General features: G+C 35.2%; 1 protein-coding gene and 1 long non-coding RNA gene across 5 annotated transcripts; both read right to left on the bottom strand.

Moving 5' to 3' along the window:
* Positions 1 to 2710: 2710 nt before the first annotated feature.
* On the bottom strand, positions 2711 to 20810 carry LOC141813576 (protein SEMI-ROLLED LEAF 2-like). Of its 4 annotated transcripts, none has more exons than XM_074701534.1 (23): positions 20366 to 20810; positions 20166 to 20245; positions 20028 to 20074; positions 18038 to 18103; positions 17722 to 17901; positions 16755 to 16829; positions 13902 to 14017; positions 12764 to 12878; positions 11498 to 11626; positions 10858 to 10905; positions 9165 to 9367; positions 8827 to 9023; positions 8441 to 8736; positions 8165 to 8314; positions 7646 to 8086; positions 7338 to 7487; positions 6802 to 6877; positions 5336 to 5454; positions 5078 to 5263; positions 4810 to 4950; positions 4607 to 4735; positions 3122 to 3322; positions 2711 to 3038 (listed from the first exon to the last, which is right to left on the bottom strand). In XM_074701534.1, exons 5-23 carry the CDS (start codon positions 17854 to 17856, stop codon positions 2892 to 2894), a joined length of 3054 nt encoding a protein of 1017 aa, XP_074557635.1. In that variant the 5' UTR covers positions 17857 to 17901; positions 18038 to 18103; positions 20028 to 20074; positions 20166 to 20245; positions 20366 to 20810; the 3' UTR covers positions 2711 to 2891. The 4 variants fall into 4 exon arrangements, with proteins under 4 accessions (XP_074557635.1, XP_074557634.1, XP_074557637.1 ...); XM_074701533.1 differs by having other exon boundaries at positions 20162 to 20245; XM_074701536.1 differs by lacking the exons at positions 18038 to 18103; positions 20028 to 20074; positions 20166 to 20245; positions 20366 to 20810 and having other exon boundaries at positions 17762 to 17788.
* A 1449-nt stretch (positions 20811 to 22259) lies between these two features.
* Positions 22260 to 23007, bottom strand: LOC141813507 (uncharacterized). The gene is made up of 3 exons (XR_012600398.1): positions 22677 to 23007; positions 22392 to 22520; positions 22260 to 22312 (listed from the first exon to the last, which is right to left on the bottom strand). It is a non-coding gene; the product is annotated as an uncharacterized LOC141813507 (long non-coding RNA).
* Positions 23008 to 23172: the final 165 nt, after the last annotated feature.

The raw sequence follows: 23172 nt of genomic DNA on the forward strand, positions 1-23172 counted from the left end.
GAGGAGGCTAGGGATTCGAGAGGAGGAGGAAATCAAACTGGAAGGCTGCCCAAGTGGACTCTTTCATGTTTAAAGGAATGGGCTTATTGGGCCTATTGGGCCTATTGGGCTTCTGTGTAAATTATGACTCTTTTTAAATATAATAATTAAGATTTCGAAACTCCTAATTAAAAATAGTACCATTTTATAATTTTTTTATTTATTATTTTTTTTTTACTTAGAATGAAGTCATTTAAAATTTTTTCTTTCCTTTAAAGGTTGAGTTATAGTATTAAACATAAAAATAATTTAAAATGAAAAAAATTTAGTTGCTTGTAGAATGTACAAAATAAGAAGTACAGGATAACAACTCCGCCATACCTCATGAGTCTCTAAATTTTTTTTTTTTAAATTTTTTTATATATAAGATTATAATCCAACTCTTAAATTTAAAAAAAAAATCTTAAATGATTTAACTATAAAAAAAATAATAAAAAATAAATAATATTATTATTCCTATTTGGAGGCTCGGACTCTTTTTATAGTATAAGTTATGAAGTAAATAATTTTACTAGACTATTTACATTAGTAATTTAATTTAAAAAACATCTTAATTATGATAAAAATGTATATAAATGTTCACAAAAGTTTTTTATCTCAATTTATTGAAAGTGAATTGTTCATTTTAATTAGGAATGGCAATTTCCTTCCAATCCATCTCATAGACTCGAATAGAGGAAAATTGAGGAGAATATGAAAGGATTTCTATCCTATTAAATAATTTAGTAATTAAGTATAAAATTTTCGGATTCGAATATGGAGGTCAATCTAATAAAATCTTATTATATCGAGTATGGGTATAGGAATGAAGATGGAAGTTTTCGATTTACCTTTTCATAGATAGTTGTGGAGTTGATTGTGTGGGCCGCTGGAGTGGTGGATTCAACTTTTTATTGAAAAGATGAAAATTGAATATCCGATGAAAATGAAAATAAATATAATAAATGAAAATGAGAACAAAGGATATAGAATATAATCCGATCCATTATCATCTCTCATTTTAATACAATGATATTTGATTTGTTCATTAATCGTCAATTTAGAATTATATATTGTCAATTTAGAATTGTATATAATGTACACATTATAGAATCTAGTTTGAACTAAATTTTATTGCATGACAATGCAATAACCAACCTTTAATGATAATCTCAAATCTCAAATACAAATATGATGATTCATTAATTCCTCTTTCAGAGACAAAATTAAGAATTCATGTTGCATAAAGCGAAAATATACAAGAAAGCCATATACAAAAACAAATACAAGCACACGTATCTGAGTGTTATCTAGATATCTCTCAAGTAATTATATTTGCCTCATGTATAAAATAGTCCCTGGTCCAATATCGTCAGTGTCACCTATATGAGGGTTATCGTCCAAGATAAAGATATTGTTACACTTGACGCTGATAGTCTGGAGAGTCTCCCCTTCCTCGGCAACATAGAGCTCATTGCACCGGCCATGCGTCAGCCGCGAAGCACCAACGGAGAAGGCGAAGCAAGCGAAGACGACAACGACGACGATGACAGCTTGAAGGACGAGCAGCAGGATGACTGAGGATCTCTTGCTCATGGCCTACTGCTTTGATGTATCACTGAGGAGGGGAATTGGGGGTTGTAAATTGCTTGAAGGCTTGGAGAACTAAGTAGAAGTTTGAAGATTAAATAAATAAATGGGATTTGGAAGAAGGCTGGGTCAAATTGGATGGATACTTCATCAATGAAATATTCATTTTGGTCCACAAAGTTTCTACACACTTTCTATACTAAAAATTGGCCGTTGGCCAAGGGTAAAGTGTGACAAAACTCAAAAACAAGGGGGGTGGTTAAAGTGAATTTCCTCTAATAATTGGTCCACCTAACGAGAGAGAGAGAGAGAGAGAGAGAGAGAGAGAGAGAGAGAGAGAGAGATGGGGAGAGCATGGTTGGTTGAACGACTTGGGTGGCGTTGTGAGAAAGTGACCAGATGGAGATGGAGTTTTATCAAATTGGCTGATTACGGTGATGATCATCTTTTAAATGGAGTAGGAAATTTGAAGTTGATGGCATGTTTAGCACAATGGAAATTGTTGTTTGACAATGAGACACGGGTGTCTTTTCCATCTGTTTTTTTTTCCTTTTTCTTTTTGGTTCGAAGGAAAAGGAGAAGATGCTCTAAGCTTTGTGTCAATTTCTTGAAGAATAATGTTTTTTGTCCGATTAATTTTAGAGTCTATCAAATAAATTTAGAATATAACTTGTGCATAATTATATTTGTTCCATTTAAGATTCTGAAGTTTTAAAAATCTTAAATTGAAGAAAAACGATCAAACCATTCACTAGACATAAGCGAGAAACTCAATTGAAAGGAAATGATCAAACCATTTGCTTGTAATAGATAAGATCGAGCTTGTTTTCGCTAAAGTTACAATATTTGAGTAGTCAATTTTATGCTTTTAATTTTATGAAGTGCGAGTCATGTCAGTCCCACAACGATTCCAATCGAATTGAAGAAATAATTGACCTTTTACCAAAAAAAGACTTTAAGCAAATGTGGTAAGTTACCTCATTTTAGCTATGGAACCCGATTCGTGGTCCATGTCAGGCTTGATCGAGTGCCCATTAAGGGACTTGAGCTCACCGTGACTCGACCAATTGGCGTCGGGCAAATTCGGAACACATTTTTGAAATATTATGTAGCAAAGAAGAAGAAGAAAAAAACAGAACACGTCTACACACCAGTTCTCTTGTTTACACAGTTGCGCGCTTGAAATAATATTAGTTGATGAAAGAAGAAACGAAATAAAATATAGACACTCTCTATAACATGCATTATTAGATTTATCACGCGCAAACTGATCCTGGATCGACTCAATAGCCAGCAGCTTTCAAGAATTTGTCGTACGGGGTCGCGGCCGGTAGTCTGAAGGACTCCTCAGACTCATTTGGCAATGGGTTAGTGTGTCGAACTTGCTCGTTTTCGATTGATCTTAGCACTGCTGCAGGAGAATTCAGGACCTGCCAGGAGATACAGAGTCTCTGTTATGTGTAAATAGTCACTGGAAGAAAGATGATCTGAAAGGATTTTTAGGGAGGCTTGCCTCGTTTGCATCCACTGCGTCGGGGAATTTCTCTTCTGGCATGACTCTGCAGTCGACTTGCGGTTGCTTGAAGCTTCGAAGCACCGACATCTTTTCTTTCTGCCCGTTCACTAGGGCTTCACATTGGCTTTTCATCTGGTCATATGGTACTGGAATTGTTGGAGTCGGTGAACTAGCAACTCGTCGCGCTGTCTCGTTAACCTGCAAGAAGATTTGGGTGGCAAGAATGCTCATAATTTAGGAATGTACGCATGGAATATCACTAGATTGCAAGAACATTTATTTGATAAGCTGTAAACTTGGTGCTAAGAGTTTCGATATCATTCGAGAACAAGCAAGGAGACGATTTTCAAAGTCTGAATTACTTCTTGTGAAGCTAAAAAAATGGAAAAACAATCTGTAGCACTATCGGTTTTCAAATTATTAGGTAATATCATGCATCTAAATTATATTATCGGGTAATATCGTTTATTGCAAAAAAAAAAAGTTAAAAGAAAAAGGTAAACATTAACAACAACATATTCATTCATGAGTCCACCATTTCACGCCCCAGGGCATAGCTGAGTTGGTTACGACATAGCAGAGTTACAGAAGAAGGCAAGAGTTCGAATCTTGGCAAAGCCAGGCAATACCCTTCCTCCGTCGTGATCAACTGCAGCTTCTCTATTTGCCTCCTCACAGACGGTCGTGGACCGACCGTGTGGGGTAAAGTGGCGGATTCCACTTTTTTGCAGAAGATGAGTCCACCATTTGACTCATTATAAGTTTTTCTAAATCAATAAAAAAATATGTGCAAACAATAGGTCTACCTAAGCATAAAAATCATGTTTACATCTTTTTCCCCATATATTTCTCCATTCATTAAGTTTTTAAAAAATAAATAGCATCTACAGTTCTCTCAATCATCATTTTCCCAAAGTTTCACAGTTCAGCAGAAGTTCAGACAATATTTTGGCTATCAAAATCTTGCTGACCTGAGTTTGAGGATAGTCGTCATCATTAGGGTTGGACATCTATAATAACACAAAATTGATAAACCAAATACACTAGATAGAAAGAGGAAACTCAAGTTTGGTTTTGATTTGTAAGCTTGGTAAACTTATTTCAGTTCAATCCTGTGTGGCTAAATTACTATATTAATCAGTATCCCTATTAAGGTCATTGGCTATTTGTGTTCATTGTCAAACAAAAAATCTTAAACTATAGCAATTTTTGATGTTATTAACCTTGCTTAAAAAGTAGTCATTAATTAATTTTTCATTGATATATGTTCAATTTAAAACTGAACTGACTTGAAATGAAATAGATAATTCAGTTTGGTTCAAATGGCAAAAATGATTTGGATTCAGTTTTGGTTTATATTATTCAAAGCAAAATATTTAAGTTTGGATTTGATTTTTCACAATCTGATAAACCAAACTATGCTAATGTTCCTTACTAAGTTGTTGTAAGATCTTTATGTTGGGTTTCAAAGATAGCACATACCGATTCAATCAATTGGTTAACATTCAAGACGTCAAAATTTTTCATAGACTCGGGCATCTTCCCATTTGACTGCCTCCTGAATGCTTCTGAAAATGGATCCGCATCCTCCAAAAATGTAGGAGTCATGACCTGCATAATGAAAGTAGAAAGAAATAATTTATGAAAATGTTGACCTAGACTGACAACTGAACAAGAGAGAGCACCTCCTCAAAAGATTGATGTCCATTTTGTAAAAGAGGTGAAGACGGGTAAGACGTCTCCATGAACAAAGGTGCACTAGTTGGAAGGGTATCATCAGGGGAAAATTCCTGTAAGATCTGCTCTCTTACACAAATGAGCTTTCCCTGCAATTTGGTTGATAAAACATGTTAACATTAGCTGAATGGAAAACAAAAAGGGAAAAAGTATGAAAAAAATTCAGAAAAGTGGAATTAGTTAAAAGATGAAAGTATGAGCAAGCAATGAATTTACCTTTGGTAGATTCTCAAATTTCTTCGTCAGGTGTGAAATGACAGCTTCTTTTAGTTGTGTATCATTTTCAACTTTCTCAAGTAACTCCATTGCAGCAATGTCATCTTCCTCAGAACCATAAATGTAAGAGCAAGATTCTGTTTCTTGCAACCTACTTTCTTCAATTAGACAAAGATGAGGATCAACCTGCAAATCAGACTACTTAGTACAACATTAGGAGATGCAAAGGAAGCGCATAAACATTATGAAATGTCTAACCATTGTGCCCATCTTCACCAAAGTAATCACTTCTGGAATATCACCTACCCTGGCTGAAAATATAAGCATTGATGTTGCCAGGGTATACAAACATCTTCTACGTGAAGGCTGCAATGGGTCTGCATTACTGATAATATGTTAGAGCAACAAGATGAAACTTTCAGGGCGCCCTGATGACACTAATACTGAAAGCCCAACACAAATCTATTTAAACATTTAATTAGCTTAGATGTATGATATAACTAGCACCCTATGGAAATGTAAGGAAGAACGTAAGGTTTGTTGTTTCAAAATTTCATTTGCTCTAATGAAATGTTAAACTTACCATAACTGCTCCTGAGATTTGAACTAATGTATTATTCTATTCACTATTTCTCTCTCAATCAAACTTAGTCTACTTAGTTGAATCTTAATAGACTGAATTTATTCTAAAGACAATAAATATGGTGCTAGAGTTATCCATGAAATACACAGTTTTGCAGTTCTAGTCTATTAATAAAAAAAAATCTCTTTGATTCTATAAAATTGACACCAGAGGCATGAGCCATTATTGTGTAGTCTCATGGCAAATAATCATATTTTCCCCCTCTCTTACTCTTCATTCTATGTTGCGTTAAGCCGTACCAAAACAAGTCCTGTGTTCCATAACCATTGCCGCCACATCACCTCTCACCATCCACAACATCTTCCCCATCTCCACATTACTCAATTCCTTTCTGATCCTTCAAAAGAAAAAAAAAAAAGATTGGATTCATTGGAAGGGGCCTACTGAAACTTTTATTGCAAAAATCATGCAGGAACAGAGCTTTAATTGGGATCTTCAACGTGCAAATTTCAATCATCAAATCAAAATGTTTTGTAATATTGCAAACTCACTGAACATTGTTTGTGGTTATTTTGTTGGAAAGTTTGAATATATTGCCAATATATCAAATTTTCAGAAATCCTATATTTATCATATTAGAAACAATGGGTTTAGTTAGTCCTACATTGTTAGTTCAAGTAGGGTTGGGTTTGGGATAATATAAACATTGGTTGTAAACAATGATTAAAATAGACTTTTCCCTACTTTGTATCAGAACACCCATATCTCTCTATCTCTCTGTAGCCCCTCCCCTTCAGCATCTTTGTAGATCCTACATCAACTCTACTCTTCATTCTCCTTCCTCCATTTCCCCTCTCCCTATTCATCCCATCCCTCCTCTCCACCAAGGTTCACAACTCAACTATTCCACTCAGTTTATCTTCAACTCGACTATTGTGTGTTTAACTCATAAAATGCACTAAAGTCAATATATTACCCAGTATTAGCAATAGGACCATAACTTGGAAATTAAACTTCAAAGTTCAAACATGGAAACAAGGAAGATAAAATTTGTCTGTCATGAACTGATCTTCACATTGAAAATTAATCATATTGGAGTGATCGACGAATAAAAAGTAGCATGATGATCAAAGGAACTCACTTTTGATCTCTAGAGCAATCCTCCTCAATGAGAATGCTAACTGAAAACAACGAACCAGGACCACATGACTAGAATTCTAGCAAGAGCATATGAATGTGTCAATCAAACAAGGAAAGAAGAATTGGTATCATCACTGACAAAAGGGCACAAGATGTTGACAATCATTTCTCATGACAAAACACAAGTTGACAGTGAGCATGCTACTCAATTAAAATTACAAATCAGGTACTTTCCTAACATCCAAAATCATTGATATAGATGATTATCCAATCAAATATTTTTACGTTAGCACTGCACATATGATAATCTGAGTCTTCACAAATCTATCTTAATTTCCATTATGAGATTCTCAAAGTCTTAGTCAGCCCTCTAACCTCGACTTGCACTTTGTTCAAGCTTTAGTGCAATTTGACTGTGATGGAGATAGGGCACATTGTAACTTCTGGAGCTTTTTAGAGTAGTGGTTACCAGTTGACAATATGAAAAAAGAATACTGTACACCAAATTTGTAAGAAACTGGTCCTTGAAGTAGGTACCTTTGTTCGAGAAAATAATAAAACCAGATTGCATGTATGGGCCAATGCCTCAAAATTTGCAGGGGTATTTTCTGGCGACATGGCTTGGACCCAAATTGATGACAGCAAAAGACCCAGTTGGTGACTACTCAGTCGCATAAGAATCAACTCCTAATTTAATCAAATGAAAATAGATGATTAGTATAGACAATTCCATCAGATATGAGAATATAAGTCCAATTTAAAACTATTAGTACAAATATTTTCTTTTAAGAAAAAAGTAATTGTAAAATGTCATTATCAACAGCTAAAGAAGTAGCAGTGCCTACTTCCTCTGCAAGTCTGCCAGCTGCATTCCCCTCGGTTAAATTATCTAGATGAAGAAACGCCATGCTCTGACTTTTGTTCTGGAAAGGGTCGACTCTGTACTGCTCAGAGCTTGCATCAGAGTTTTGCAATTCTCCCTCCATCCCCTTTCTGGTGGCCTCATTTTGTTCCTTTACATTTACTAGGGATTCATTAACATGGGAGTTCTTGAATCTGAGCTTCTCCAAAATGATTCTAGAGGAAGCATAACCTGACAGTGCTACCAAATGTGTTCCTCTTGGATCATATCCATTGAAAGAAAGTGGAATAACTGGTGTCGACCAAGGACAAACAATTGTGGGCATAAGAACAGAAGAAAAGATCCGATGAGAGCCAACTCTTATGTCATGCTCAGGATGTGACATTGCTAGAAGCAGCTGGTGAAATAGCGCATCTGGAAAAGACTGCAATGTATGGGTAAGTCATACACCTGAATTCACTAATATATTGGAAATAATAAAGAGAACATAAGGCGATCTTACCTTCTTTTGATACAACAAGTTAGGGATGGAGGCAACTAGCTGACAAGTGCGGTAGACAGAAGAAACTGTTGCTCTGGCTACAGTTGCAGCAGTAGGAACATTTTCCAGTAGAACAGCCATCATGTCAATAATAGGTCCAACATCTCCAACCTGTTAATCAAATATGAAAGAAATCAAGAGATTGAAGAAAGCTCCAGTGGCTGATGATAATTGAAAAAGTAAATAGTATTCAAGAAGCTAGTTTGAACTCATCTATGTGTTGAAAGCTAAAAGGACCTTATTGGCTAATTTTCTGATACAATCTTCCACAGCGAAATGGAGCACAGAGTTCCATCTTTCAGAATCTTCATCGCCCAGATTTGATGCTTCAATTGAAAATTGTAAGCATTTGCGCATATGTCTTGTCAAGTCACTTATTGAAGTGATTACAGATAGTGAGGCTTGGAGTTTCGCTTGTAATGTAAGATGAGCAGCAACATTGACGATATTGACCTGCATGATAATCTGCTTGCCTGTATTCTTATGATCTAGGTGCTTTATTAATGTAGATATCAACATATCATTGTTCTGTCCTGAAAGTAGACAGAATCTATGTTTATCCATGTCTAGCAGAGGCCAAAATAAGAAAACACAAAAACAAAGGAACAAGTAACAGAAAGTACCTGAATTCTCCATCAGAAGCTGCAATTCAGATAGAACAGAAGAAGCAATTCCTTTCTCAGGAGACCAGTACCTCCCACTGTCAAGTTTACGAAATAAAGGCTCTAAAACTCGTCTTACAGTGGTTGCTTCTTTGGCAAGTTTAGCCATATTATGCAAACAAACTTTTGACCAGTGTGCAGGGCATTTTGTCAAGTCCCTGCTTAACAATATAGAAGTTAATAGCACGAAACAAGGTAAGAAGGACAAAAACACATCAACAGTGAAACTTTTACACTGAAAATTAAGAAACAAGATAAATAATAGAAGTAAAAAAACATGACAACAGTTAAGTTCTTACACTGTGGCATCAAGTTCCACATTTATGATCTGATGGACTGTTAGAACTTTTTTCCAGGAGTCCTGGAAGGATGAAACATTATCTTCTACCCTAACAACTTCCTCAGCCCATTTATTCTGATCATGAATCGACTGAAAATCATGCTTACTATTATCAGAGCCAATTTGAGGAACTTCATAGTTATCCAAGATCACTTCGACAATCTGTTTCGAGTGGAAGAAAAAAATATAAAACATTTTTTCCTATAAAGGCAAGTAGGAAACACACAAGCCCTAGAAAATAAACTAACTTGCGATCAAAATAAATATATCATGAAAAAAAGTTCATGAACCCAATTTGAATGCTTCTTATAAACTGTAAAAGGTCAAAGCAAAAAATGACATTCTAAATCAAAAAAGTCAAATATACATAAATGTGCCTTTTCATCACCTCAAAGTGTTAGGTCAATTTAAGATAGACTGCTAGTAGCTTAGTTGCTATGGGCTTTAGTAATGTTGCACAATGCTTTTGGACTATTTCCTTCCAGTCACTCACGTGGAGTTTATTACCCCTTCCTTTCCATAGAAAAAAGGTCCAAAATTGGCCTATTCGTTTTCCATTTTAAATAAAACATGAAAAGTTGCATGTGTCTAGTGATGTGTATGTGGTAAACCCCAATCTAGGTATATGGCAGTCCACATCAAGAGACAGAGATGTTAATATAGAAAGCTAACAACCCAATAAATTGTATGGAAGGGACTAATAGCAATTAAGGAATAAAATCTAAGAATAGAACATTTCTTCAAGTAGGAGAACTACAAAATGCAAGTCAAACATGGAAAGTTTTATCAAATTATTGGTCTTCATCTAGCATGACTAGGCAGACTTTTTCAAGGTAAGATTTCTAGGCACAAAGTGGAAACAGCTACAACTACCTTAGATTCAGAAATAGGATTCAGTATAAACCATGCTGAGACCACAGAATGGCTGGGACTGATTAACCTTTTTATTCTGGCAGAACTTGCAAAGGAAAATGATGCTTAAATTTCTCATTAAGAATGAATATAAATTACAGGACTTCAAAAGAAATCTATCACATTGGATAAATTTCTTGTTGCAGAGTTATACAGTGATAGGTAAATATTTTTCAACTATAAAGAGAAGGATTTCCAAATTCTGTGATAGGGATGATGAACATGAGTTTGAAGCATTTGCCATGATCCTAAAATATCCTTCTTAAAATGAGTTTGACACTTCATAAGATCAAATGTCAAATAAATGCCTGAACTAGCGATAGAAACCACAGATATTAGGATCACCCTACCATCTTAGAACTGTGACTAAAGATTTTTGTAACCATTAATGCAAAGGGATAGTCCTTTTGACTTTCGCACTCCCAAAAAATGAAAAGATAGTTCATCCAAAATTCAACAGCAAATATTTATATTCTATTACCATCCTACAAACATAAGCAAACACAATTGTGCAATGTAAAAGGAATTTAAAAAGGATGGTGACGCCAAAAAATATCCTATACATGAAGTGTGCATAACATAAGATTCTATGCTGCTAACAATAAGAGCTGATAAAATTAAAAAGAACTCAATCAAATGCCTCTAGGTACAATACCTTTAAATTGTAAACTTGGACATAATAATCTTGTTACAATCATGAGAACTCAGAATACAAGGAACATTGAAAAGGAAAAACTTACATCATCAAAATTCGTCGAGATATGAGAGTATTCACCCATGAAAAGCACCTGGCATCGAGGGATAAAATCAGTATCTTGAAAAAGAAAGAAACTAGAGATGAAAAAGCATGAATGGAGGAAGGCGAACATGTCTTATAGATAATGTACAGATTCATCTTGTCCCAATTCATGAATTTATTAAAACCAAGAGTTTTACAAATTAGTTTGGATTTAGAAACTAGCACAGTAAATATTCATACATCTAAGAATAATAAAATATTGGTAAATTATTCGGCATAAGCAAACATGCATCAAGGTATACCAGCTAATCACAACAGTGAAAATAACTGTTTCCAGCTGTCATATGTCAATCTTTTTAAGCCAATTTTTCTCTCTCCAAGGAATAGGGACTTACAAAAGATAGTAAACTCAAGCCACTAACTAAATTTTGATGATCTTGCACTAAATTAAAAATAAAAGAAATACGACAGTAAGACAGGTTTATAGTAGCTACTTGACCCCTGATAACTAAATATTAAGTAACATAGCAAACTGACATTAGAAAATAATAATATAGATAAAATAATTTGAATTGAACATTGTCGATACAGGAGTATAGAAAAATGAAATTGCAATTCTTGCAGATCATAGACTAGAGTACCATGGAAGCAAGAGCTTGCAGGCCTGCTGAACGCAAACGAAGTCCCCTATCATCTTCCCCTACTTCTCGACTAAGTTCGCAAAGCTTTGGTATGAGGCCTTCTACATTGAACATGTACGTGCTATCCACCTTGTACAAATGCATACCACAAAAGAACAATTAAGTGCACCTGACAGATGATCGATCAAAATTTAATTTGACAAAATATCAAGAAACTGTGCAAACTAAGATTACTACTAGAAGTCCAGAAAGTTCTGTGGTCAACTTTGACACTTGGCTACAGTCCAGGGTTAGAAATTTAACATTTTTTAAACCATCAATATCCATCCAGGAGTATTGAAGTCATACCAGGAAGTGGAACCACCAATTTTGTGATAGATATTAATTCCCAAAGAAAAAGAATAGGAATAATGATGCAACTGTGCAGGGTAATGGTGGTGTGTCTAAGTAGAATAGGTTGAAATTAAAGCTCTTTGAGACAATTAAGGTGTTTAAAGAAGGAGTGCCTAAGGAACTACCAATCGATCTTATCAAGGAAAAGAAATAAGTCATAGTTGGTAGTTAGGGAGGAGTTATCAATGTCTAAAATAATGAACTAATGAGCACTTATATCCTACTGGAGCATTTAGAACCTAATTTCTAAACATTCACTTATCACTATTAAACAAATATCTTCTACCAAAACAAAAGAGAATACAGAAAATAGGTGCCTAACACAAGAAATTCCATAATCCTGCTTAAATATATTCATTTCTCTTAAGAAATTGCAAGTTCCAAATCTAACTCTCAAACTTCTTTAATATTGTCTCTCATATAGGACAAAAAGTTGGACAAATGCAAAGATTATTACAACAATTCGACTCTGGAGGCAAATTTCTTTTTAACTTGGCAGCTCACATTTGCTGATTAATTAAGCTGAAACAAAGATTTCAGTGAAAGTGTTCCTGGTTGTTTCTTAACAATGGAACACATGAAAGTTGACACAGGTTGGTAGGAATGGACTTGTATCATGATTTTCAGTACATGCCAGCCAATCTGTGCCACAGACACAGGAGGGTTAACTTTTGGCTTCAACCTGTTGGTAAAAGAGGGCATTGAGATTGAACAAAACTGTTAAATGCCTATCAGAAATTCCCTACACTAGGAGATATCAACTCAAAAACATGATCTAATATTTGTTGTTGTTAACTACAGTAATAGATCCTTCATTACAGAAAGATAATAAATAAACCTATAAAAGATCATAAACAACACTGAACAAGTTACCTGATTGTTAAGGAAGTCAACAAGCGTAAGACAACCAAGAATACACATATCGTCTTGTTGTGTTTGGTCAAGTAATATTTGCACAATGCTCAACAAGCTAGTAGCATACAATGGCCTGAGTGAACTCATACATAATTAAACCAATTAGAAGATGAATTAAAGCCCAATACAACAAGATAACAGAATTCATTCTAAATATTAAGGAATTCAAACTAATACCAAAAGTGCTTTAATTTATTCAAAGCATTATACTTGATATATTTCCAATGATTATCCCACCTTGAGAAAGATGAAAGAGCTTGAATTACTTGCATAAAACAAAGCAACAAGATACTGACTTTGAAATGTGAAAGATAATGAGGAAACATTTTCCTCTTGGATGAAATCATAATGACTAATTGAGAAGTCAAGGGGCCTAGCACATAATTTCCAAAGTAAAAAATTATGATCTTAGACACCGGTACAACAAATTTTAAATATGTATGTGCTGTGTCCATACACCGAGAGATGCACTGACAACTCCTATGTGGTAAAGTTGTATGAGATAACAAGAAGGAGAAGCAAGAACTGCATTGAATCATTGTCAAAATGAAATGAATTGGAACAAATTGTATAAGAAATACAGACACCAAGTACTTAGCTGACTTTCTCATTCTTCTTTTCAAGTGTCATGCCTATGTTAATTACCAAGTGACTACAAGATATAATATTCAAGCATAAGTATGGCTGAGTGAATATAAGTTCACCAAGTTACTAACCAGTATCAATAAGATATGTTTCAGAATGTCAAGAGATCATGAAGGGTAGTGCAGAAAATTGAAAGTTCATCATGTTTGTGTCTCATATAATGTGAATCACATCTTGCATACTTCTCCGTGGTGTTCATTCATACAACAATAGTATGAGACTGTTGTATTTTATTGACATCAACCTAAACAGGAAATGTGCAAGTCCAAGTTTTTTTGCCTTTGCATCGAAAGGGGAAAACCTTAGCAAGTTAGAACAAGGTTGACTTAAAAAGTTCAAATACAGGCAACAACTAGCATGTGCAGAATTTTAAATAACCAAAAGAAGTTAATTAACAAAAAAGTATGCATTATATTGTGATAATCTAAGATAACATGTACAATAAACTCACATTTGCTCCTTACATGATGCTAAAAATTTCCTATAAACACAAGGGACCACTTTTGCCAAAGAAAAATGCTCATTTCTCAATTCTTTATAAAATCTCTGCTCCAAGTAGTTCGTGATCTACAGATAAAATACACATGAATTACTGAATAAGTCTTCAGATGAAACTCCACAGGAAAAATAGATACAATAAACTAAGTTTCTCTATAACAACTTGATGAAGAAATTTATACAGCATCTAGATGATGACTTGTGTAAATAGCCAGAGGAATTACAAATAGTTTTTACTAGTCTCCTGAAGTGGTTACTAACATTGAACAGAAGTAACCAGAGCTAATTCTAACTACATTTTTCTAATTCAACAAAAGCTCCAACTCATTGAAGGAAGGTACAAAAGTAAACAATATTCTAGCAATACAATTACACAAGGAAAAAGGTTGTCACTATTTGGAGGCAATTCCAGCCTAGAAGCCTGCCGGATCTTAGACTTGGAGCTACTTCATTAAATGAAAGACAACAAAACAGCAAGCAAGTAGTCCATTGACAAAATATATTCATGCCAATCCTTCTATAACATTAAATGTGTTACTTTACAAGGGGCATCACAGATTCTCTCAGTGCCTTGTGTGAATAGGCTTATGCTTATCCATCTCGAGTTCCCACCTAATTATGAGCTATTGATGTCTTTTCTTCTTTATTTGTCACATCTCTAATTCAAAGACCATCAACAGCATATGAAATCAAAATATGCAGAATACTGTGTCCTATGTACTAGTTTGAGCTTATATTTGCAGTAGCATATGAACCAACACCAGGAAATTGTGATCCTATATAAACTAGTAAAAAAATTGTCTAGCCGTTGCATTTTTATGTCATGCAAAATAATCAATCAGAGAAATGATTGGCATATCACAAATATACATTGAAAAGAGAAGAGGAGCACAATCAGTCAGTCTTGTCTTGCATCTCTGATTTAATAATTAAACATATCATCTCCCTCCTTGGTCCTTCCCTACTTCAGTCAATTTATGTCAACTCTCTGTTTCCTGATGAACTTCACCCAGCGCCCAACTCTAGCTGGCTAAAGATTTCAGTTTCCAAGCAGCTAAGAATTTGAAACTGAAAAAGACAACTTAGCCTCTCTTGCCACCCTTCTCTTTCCACTGTTACACAACGTATGTGCCATGCCTTAGGCCTTCACATCAGGAGACTTTTAAAGTGTAACACATGCCAATGTAAGATAAGAAATTTATTGGATTGAAATTTTTGAATAATTTCTACTATAATTGGTGTATTAAAAATATAAAAAATATAGAATGGGTCATTTCCAAACAACTTAAGCTATTAGGATTACAATAACAACAACAAGCCTTGAAGTGGGGTCAACTATATAAATCCACCTATGCCATTGGACTCAATCTCCTACTATATTCTCATCTATATTTAAATTAATTTTATCTCGTTGCTAATCAAGTTTTCTTTAATCTCCCTATTCCGTGATTAATATGTGTAATTATCATAATCTCACATTTCGTAAGTGGGGCATTTATTGATCGCCTAAGTAGATGCCCATTCATGTGTCTTTCAAAATTTCCCTCAATAGGTGTAACCACAACTTTCTCTCTAATGATCTCATTTCTTATTCTATCATGAAAGTTGTTAGGCTTACAATAGCCATCCAAATTTACCATGGTAACAAAGGAGGAGATCCAATGTTTGAATCATGAAAGCCTCTGTAATTTCAAAAATATCAATCAAATCCATGAGTGGTTGGATGAGTCCAATCCACCCACCCACAACAAAGGAGAGTGTTAAGTGAAACATACAATTGAAGCCTTTCCTAACAGTTTTTGCTGCGGAAATTATGGTAGGCCAATCAAACTTGGCATGATTAGTGTAAACCAAAATAAAGAAGAAAAGGATATCATATGAAGGTTACTCAACTAGAAATAGTAGAAAGAGTCACATAATGACACATTTAAGAAACATCATATGTTTCAAACTGAGGTGATATTTTCCCACCTTAGCACAAACAATATGTACCTAAGATGGGCCAATGGCAAAGGTACCAATTACACACATTGGCAGTGAATGTATGATGCTAGTAAGGTAAGACAAAATTGTATCTTGATCAATTTCAGAGCTTCCATTGTATAACTGTGGCAACTTATGATGCATTGAAAGAAAATACAATCAGATCAGCCTCAACAGCATCAAACTGTAACACATTGAAAGATAAATGATGGTTCTGAGTGGACATTCAATATACAGCTTACATGCAGAAGCTCATGATGTGTGAAGGGAACAAACACCAGGGTTATTCTAATGTGTTAAATACTATGCTACAAACCGATTATCAGCAATAACGGGAATAAATGTCCGATGAATGGAAAATAATTCAGGTATAAGAACATGCATAGCATGATGAAGCATCATCCAAAATTAGAAAATCACAGCACTTCATCATGAATTTCAAGTTCAAAGTAATTCGGAGTTTTACAGTGTGTTCCTTGCTGCGCGTATTAAGGCTCATGGTGCTGTCATAGATATCATATCTTAAAACTCCTACAATGACAAGTTAGGTAAGCAACAGGTAGGAGGAGCTTAAGGTAAAAACATGAATAGCGGAGAAGTGGACACCAAAAAGTTCTTTGAACAGGTAAAATGCCAAAAACTTCTCATACTCCCAATTAACAGGATTATGTCTAAGTGACAGTATCATTTGATTGTGGCATAAATTCAAACATTATCAATGCAAAGAACAAACATAACATAGGAAAATCAGTATTCAGAGGTAAAATCTACCATGGTGATTTAGCATAACATGCAGTGAAATAACAGTAATGTTACAAGATACCTTTGGGATACAAATTGGATTTTTTGAGGCATAATCACAAAGCTTGCCAATCATTCTGTCATTTGGTTCTCCATCCTGTAATTTCACACGAGTTATTCTAAACAAATGAAATCAAATTACATTTTCTATGTTTGTAATATATTTTATTTTAGGCAATAACAAGATAGCAAGCTTCATTTTGCACTGGTACTGAAAGTTAATAGATATTTCATGTATAGTAATTAGTTGGAACCTGGATCAAAAGTACTCATAATCGGAGTATGAAAAATAAATAAATAAATAAATGATAAATTATGACATAAAAAGTTGTGTATCTACTCTTCCAGACCTAAACTGACAAGTTTGTACTGGGATACCCTTAATTCCCAACCAATTTTTGTCAGCTAACTAGGGATGCTAAATCTGCTCACAAAGAACAATGTGGCCATCAATTAATTACTCAATTACTGTAAGTAGATGGAACACTAAAACTCCATTTAATGCATATCTATTAGCAGAATACCTTAATGATAATCTGTGAAATAGGAAGGGCATAGTTGGTAGATCTATTTGCCCATTTGTAAAAACAACAATGAGTTTGCATGTTAGAAGAAAGCATTCTTTCAAATCCACAACATCCATTGAGAATGGAATTAATTCTGGAGGCACTAGTTGATAACACCACAAGAAAGGGTAGGTTGGTCAACAACAAGAAGCAAAACTAAAGTTTGATCGAAGCATTATACGCAACCTTGATCACACTTTTTAAGAATAGTTTCAGTTTTGCCAATTATTTTTTCACTAAAATATAATGTCTAGTCGTCTATGAGATTACAAAACAATTTGAAAGAAGCTAAAAGCTGAGATGGATAATGAACAAAATCTAAGGACAGAAAAATAGCATGACAGCAAGTGTCCAGTTAACTCAGCTTCAACAGAAAAACAAAAAAAAATGAAAATTGTAGTTCCATTGTAAGTGAATGCTCACCAGAGAGCGAGGGAAGACATCTGTGAGGAGTTTCTTATACCGTTTAACAGGTTGACGTGATCGTGCTCGCAAAGATGGGCAGAAGCAACAGAGCCTGCCACATGCAGGCAACACGCGCCTCGACATGACCCCCATTTTCTGTCACGCCCAAATTGTAGAGTATAAACAAACGCCAAGTACCTACTCGATAAATTAGCCTGTATGTTAGGAAACAGACTGTATAGAACAATTTTCATTTCATAACTAACCTTTCTATAAAGCCTTACATGTAGGATATATGTACATATCAAAAAGATATTTACAAGATTATTCTTACCAAAGATTTTACAAGTGCTAGAGCACTCCACTCGAACCCTTTAGCTTGGTATGTGCACTTCTTTATCTGAAAACAGATTATTAAGCACAAAATGAGTATACCCAGGAGAGTTGAAGTAGCACATCAATGAGAATGCATATATTCTAATACATTCAAACAAAGAAACCAAAAATACTTAATTATAGATTCCATTTAAATCAAATCGGTGGCATAGAATCCAACATCAAGAATTTAATCTAATCTATTGTCTCAGGTTCAGGTTATGACCATGATCAACTCTAGTGGTAAAGGTCACTTAGCACAGCTACACTTTTGATTCACTGCCATGACAACCTGACCAACATATAACCCCACCAAGTTGGTGGGTCATTTTCACTCTATAGTGATCACCTTGAAACTAGTTAATCAATTAAATATGTTGGTCACTTAGCACAGATACACATTCACTTTTAATGAATAGTGGGAACTAGTATCATATGACAATTCAATGCCATGTCAACGTGACCAACATATAAGCCCGCCAAGTTGGTGTCATTTTCACTTTATAGCCATCACCTTAAAAGTAGTTAATCAATTAAATGAGTTGTCAAACTTTCTTTCGATATAACAATTAACACTAATCAATACACAACATTTTCAATAGATATATCATATATGATCTGAAACTTTATTCATTTAATCATAAACAATAACTATAACTATACATATCATGATATTGTGCCACTTCGAAGTTTGTAGTCATATCTTATGATACAAGTATCATATACTAAAATGATCCAGATGTTCTCTTTTGAAACTGGAATTCCTAAACAAGTTTGCCCTACAACTAATTCAATAATTATTAAAAACTATAATAAAACAAGAAAAAGAACAACCTTGGTGTTTTAATGATTCCGAGATTTGGTAGAGGCTTACATTATGGATGGTCGATGTTCTTTCACTTTTGATCAAAGGTCAAACGAGGACTACTCCCCACCACACCCTCTTGTTCTACTTCCTCAAGAACACAACAACACTAACCCTTTCTTCTCTGTTTCTTCCCAATTTCCTCTTCTTCGTTTCCCCTTCCTGTCTCTGCTCACAGGACCATTCTGAGCAAATCCTACAGCCCGCTGCTCTCCCTCCTCTTCTCTTCCCCCTTTCTATTCTTCTTTCTCTTCTTTTCTCTCCCCTTCCCACCCCCACCCCGCCAATTACTGCTTACTGCAAAGACCTCTACTTTCTCTGAAAGTCAGCAGTCCTACCCTCCACTTCCTTTTTTCTTCTTCCATCTTCCTCTGTTTGCTGCCTTCTCTGCTCTCATCCCCAATGAGAATTCAACCTGCAATCTGTCCATTCCTGATCCCTTGATGTCAATCCTTCTTCACCACTCATTGCCCTTGCCCCAACCCACAGACCCCTCCCTCCCCTTCGATCTCCCTATCTTTCCTCCTACATAGTTAAGTGGTTAGCCAGTCAGTTTGATTAAAAATTAGATTTAATCTAAATAACCAATTTCAGGCCATCCCCACAATCTCACCTTCCAAACTAAACTTGCGAGTGCATATCAAGACACAAACAAAATAGGAATTTTTCAGACAATATTGTGGCTTATCAATTCAATTTCAAAAAAACCAAATGAGTATAGCCCTCCTAACTTTTAGAATTTTTATGTAGTCCTCCCCGACACACTCTAACTCACCTCATGCTTTAAGTATAGCCCTTATACAAATTTTTCATGTTAGTGCATCGTTTCACATAAAAGATGCTAAATCTAAAAATGTTTAATAAAATAAATCTCTAAACATGCATCATTATTAGTAAAAAGACAGATATTATATATGCATCATTCTCGGCTAAAGAAACAAAAACATTAAACAAGTTGTATGAGGATAACAAAAGTACTGTTTCTCACCTTTGAAGCTGCTTCCCTAAAACAAAATAGAAGGAATTCTTTGTGAAACATTATGAAACAAAATAAGGGAGAGACATCAACCTTCGCATTACTTACCGACTTACTAGGCTATGGATGGACCGGAGTAGGGAAACCAACAAAGCCTATCTTAATCAATCATGAATTAGGAATTTATTAATCCTTCGATTACAATATCGGAGACAAAGATTAAATTTCGATTTAAAACGCACCTACCAAGCTACCACCGAGGGAGGAAAGAACGCCAAGTTTCTGTCTCACAGCGCAAACACCAAGAAGCCTAGCTGCAACGGCACCTGTTTAGCACTGAAGTCCATCAGAGCAGGAAGATTATCTTCTTTGACGGCCTCAAGCGTAGGGAGGAGGTAGGCCGGCGTCGGAAACAACCCGAAGAGAAAAAACCACTTAGAACTCACGGCTCGCTAAGGAAGGATGCAGATGGAAGAAGACCCGATCTCTCCTAGATCTCCTTCCCCTCGAGGCGACGGAGACAGCAATCTCCCCAAATCCGGAAACGGCCGATATGGCCGATTCCCTTCCAATTCGGCAGCACCGCGGATATCCAATCGGTAGGCGGAAATCGAATGCCCGACAACCTCACAATGCCGAAGCAACTTCCCAAATCGAGGGCGTAACGTTAACTTCTTTCCGGGAACGGTGATTGCTACAGGGGCTTCCCAGATTGGCGGCGAACCTTCCGAATGGGTAGAAGAAGATAGGGATCAAGCTTCCCAAATCTAGAGGAGGCGGCAAGAGATTTGGCAATCAAGGAGCTCGTTCGAGATCCCCCGGTCGCGATCGATTGGAGAGATGCAGGCGACGACTCGATTGGAGGAGAAGACGGTGCCGAGGAAAGCGTTAACGCTGGAGAGCGAAGACGGAATGGAATGTACGCGAGAATCACGAATTCCGTGGGGTATGATAAATTTAAAAATTTTAAAATAGTCAGCATGTTAATATATAATTTATTTAATTAATAGTGTAAAAAAAATCAATATAATTAGACGAATAAATTAGAAATACAATGGAATAGAATTAAATTCATTAAAACATCCTTCATCTCATATTATCTGGAGCGACGGATTCTATCTTTTTGTAAAAAATATATTATATATATAATATCTTAGATAGAACTATCAAATGAGTCAATCTAAGATAGAACAGATCAACTCACTAAAAATTCATGACAAGACGGACTGATCCATAAACTTGGCAGATTAAGAAATCATCAATCCAACTCAACCCAAAATGAATTGTGAATTAGATGAACCGACTCACAAATCTATCAAAAAATAAAAAATATTAAAATTTTAAATTTAAATTATAATTTAAATTATCAAGTTGAAATTTTTAAATTTGAATTGTAATATAGATGGATCAAGCTCATTAATTCATCAAGTTTTTTTACTTTAATTTTAAAATTTAAAATAAATAAATAAACTTTCTCAATTTACGAACCAAACAACGTGGATCGCGGACCTAGATGGGTCAACCCATCTAAATCCATTTTAAAATAGGTTGATAAAATTTCAACCCAATCCGTTTAAATTGTTTGACGAGGTGAACCAATCCGGCAGATCCAATTCAAATTGACAACTATAGCCCTGGAACATGATTGAGTTGGTTACTACGGGATAGACTTGCTAAAGTAAGCAAGAGTCAAATCTCGACAAAACCGAGATAATATCCTCATCTATAGTGGTCAATTATAATTTTTTAATTTACCTCTCACAGATAGTTTTGGAATCGATCGTATGTGAAACTATTACCGTGGCAAATTCTATCTTTTTACTGAAATGAAAAAAAAATTACAACTCATCGTCAATATATAAAATTTGCCAGCATAGGGGAATTAAGCACCATGAACATATTTTCACTTTTAATATACACATTTAAACGATTGAACTAACTTCTGGTTTTTAAATTAATAAAAAGTAAATGGCTTTACCCTAAACACCTGCAAGGCAAGAGCCACCCCTTTCTCCATAATTGTCATCAAACAAAAACCAAGCAGAATGATCACAAGTGAAACTGAGCTTTTTGGACATGGAACGGTGACAAAAAGGAATAATCTTGAGTCAGTGGAAGCCATGAATTTTGAGCATGGAAACAATGAATACAACTACTCATGCACCGAGAAGGGTACATCATTACCTTCCTCCGTCGTAACCAACTGTATTTTATCGATTTACCTCCTCACAAATGGTCATGGGATCGACCGTGTGGAGCCATTAAGGATGACATTCTACTTTTTTGCAGAAGAAGAAAGTACATCATTTTCAACTTTTATAAGGTTCAAATGTTTGATTTGCCAGCACATTTCTTGGAAGGTCTGGAGAAGATTAAGCAACTAGGCAGTCTTCCTGCTAAATTAATTGATACTTAAGATCCAATTACTTGGAGGGAAAATATGACTGAGAAGTGAAAGGCTCACAAAATTACATGTGGAGATCCATTATTGTATCTTCTGTCAAGTAAATAGACCCTAATTGTCTGAGTGATGAAGAACAATACAATGTCCCGATTCTTTCTGGTAACTCATGTCTATGCTTTAAGTACTTTAAATGGATCCTGAAAGAAATTGGACTGATCAGTAGTTCATACAACTTGAAAAAATGTTGAACTAAAAGGAAAGACTAATGAGTTAACTGAAAGAATGAGAAAATACGAAGAGTGCAAAGTAGTTAAGAATTTGGACACCAAGAAGAAATATCTGGAAAAACTAACCTGCATTTTGGAACGGTGTATTATAAAATAGTATCTCAGCTAAATTTCTGTCTCCTCCTCCCTCTGCCCTTTTTGGTTTTCTCTAGTTTCAGTCCAAACCATGTTTACCTTGAATTACAGTTACAGGAGCATGCTTGTGTTCTTCAATTTTCTTGTCTCTCTTATAAATGTTTTCTCGCCCGAGCTCAAAACATGTCCTCTTTTGCTTCAAATTTATTTGCAAAGAAGTTTGCTTCTCTGGAAATGTAGTCACTAAACCATAGATTGATACAATCCATGACCTTTGAGAAGGTAGCAACACCTCTTCCGCATGCACACAGCCAATGCACGCTGAATTACCCTTTGGGCCCTGCTTCATGAAGGAATCAGCATGTATTATGAACTCCAGAATGAACTTGGTCTCTCCTAGCAAACAGATTTTTCAACTAATCAGACCTGCAGAAAACCAATCTACCCGAGCGATCTTTTCATCCATGTTGCTCCGAATCATTCAGTG

The sequence above is a fragment of the Curcuma longa genome, chromosome 20 (genome assembly GCF_044706935.1).
Source record: "Curcuma longa cultivar G26 ecotype Majalengka, Jawa Barat chromosome 20, ITB_CL_G26_1.1, whole genome shotgun sequence".
In the NCBI taxonomy this organism is placed as follows: Eukaryota; Viridiplantae; Streptophyta; class Magnoliopsida; order Zingiberales; family Zingiberaceae; genus Curcuma; species Curcuma longa.

What these genes read in the sequence shown, in the direction of transcription:
- LOC141813576 (XM_074701534.1), bottom strand. Translation starts at nt 17,856, where the DNA reads ATGGGGGTCATGTCGAGGCGCGTGTTGCCTGCATGTGGCAGGCTCTGT. An exon ending in GCATCATGTAAGGAGCAAAT is followed by an intron (nt 12,879 to 13,901) that starts GTGAGTTTATTG and finishes GAGTTCACTCAG; the next exon opens with GCCATTGTATGCTACTAGCT. An exon ending in ACTTGTTGTATCAAAAGAAG is followed by an intron (nt 8,087 to 8,164) that starts GTAAGATCGCCT and finishes CATACATTGCAG; the next exon opens with TCTTTTCCAGATGCGCTATT.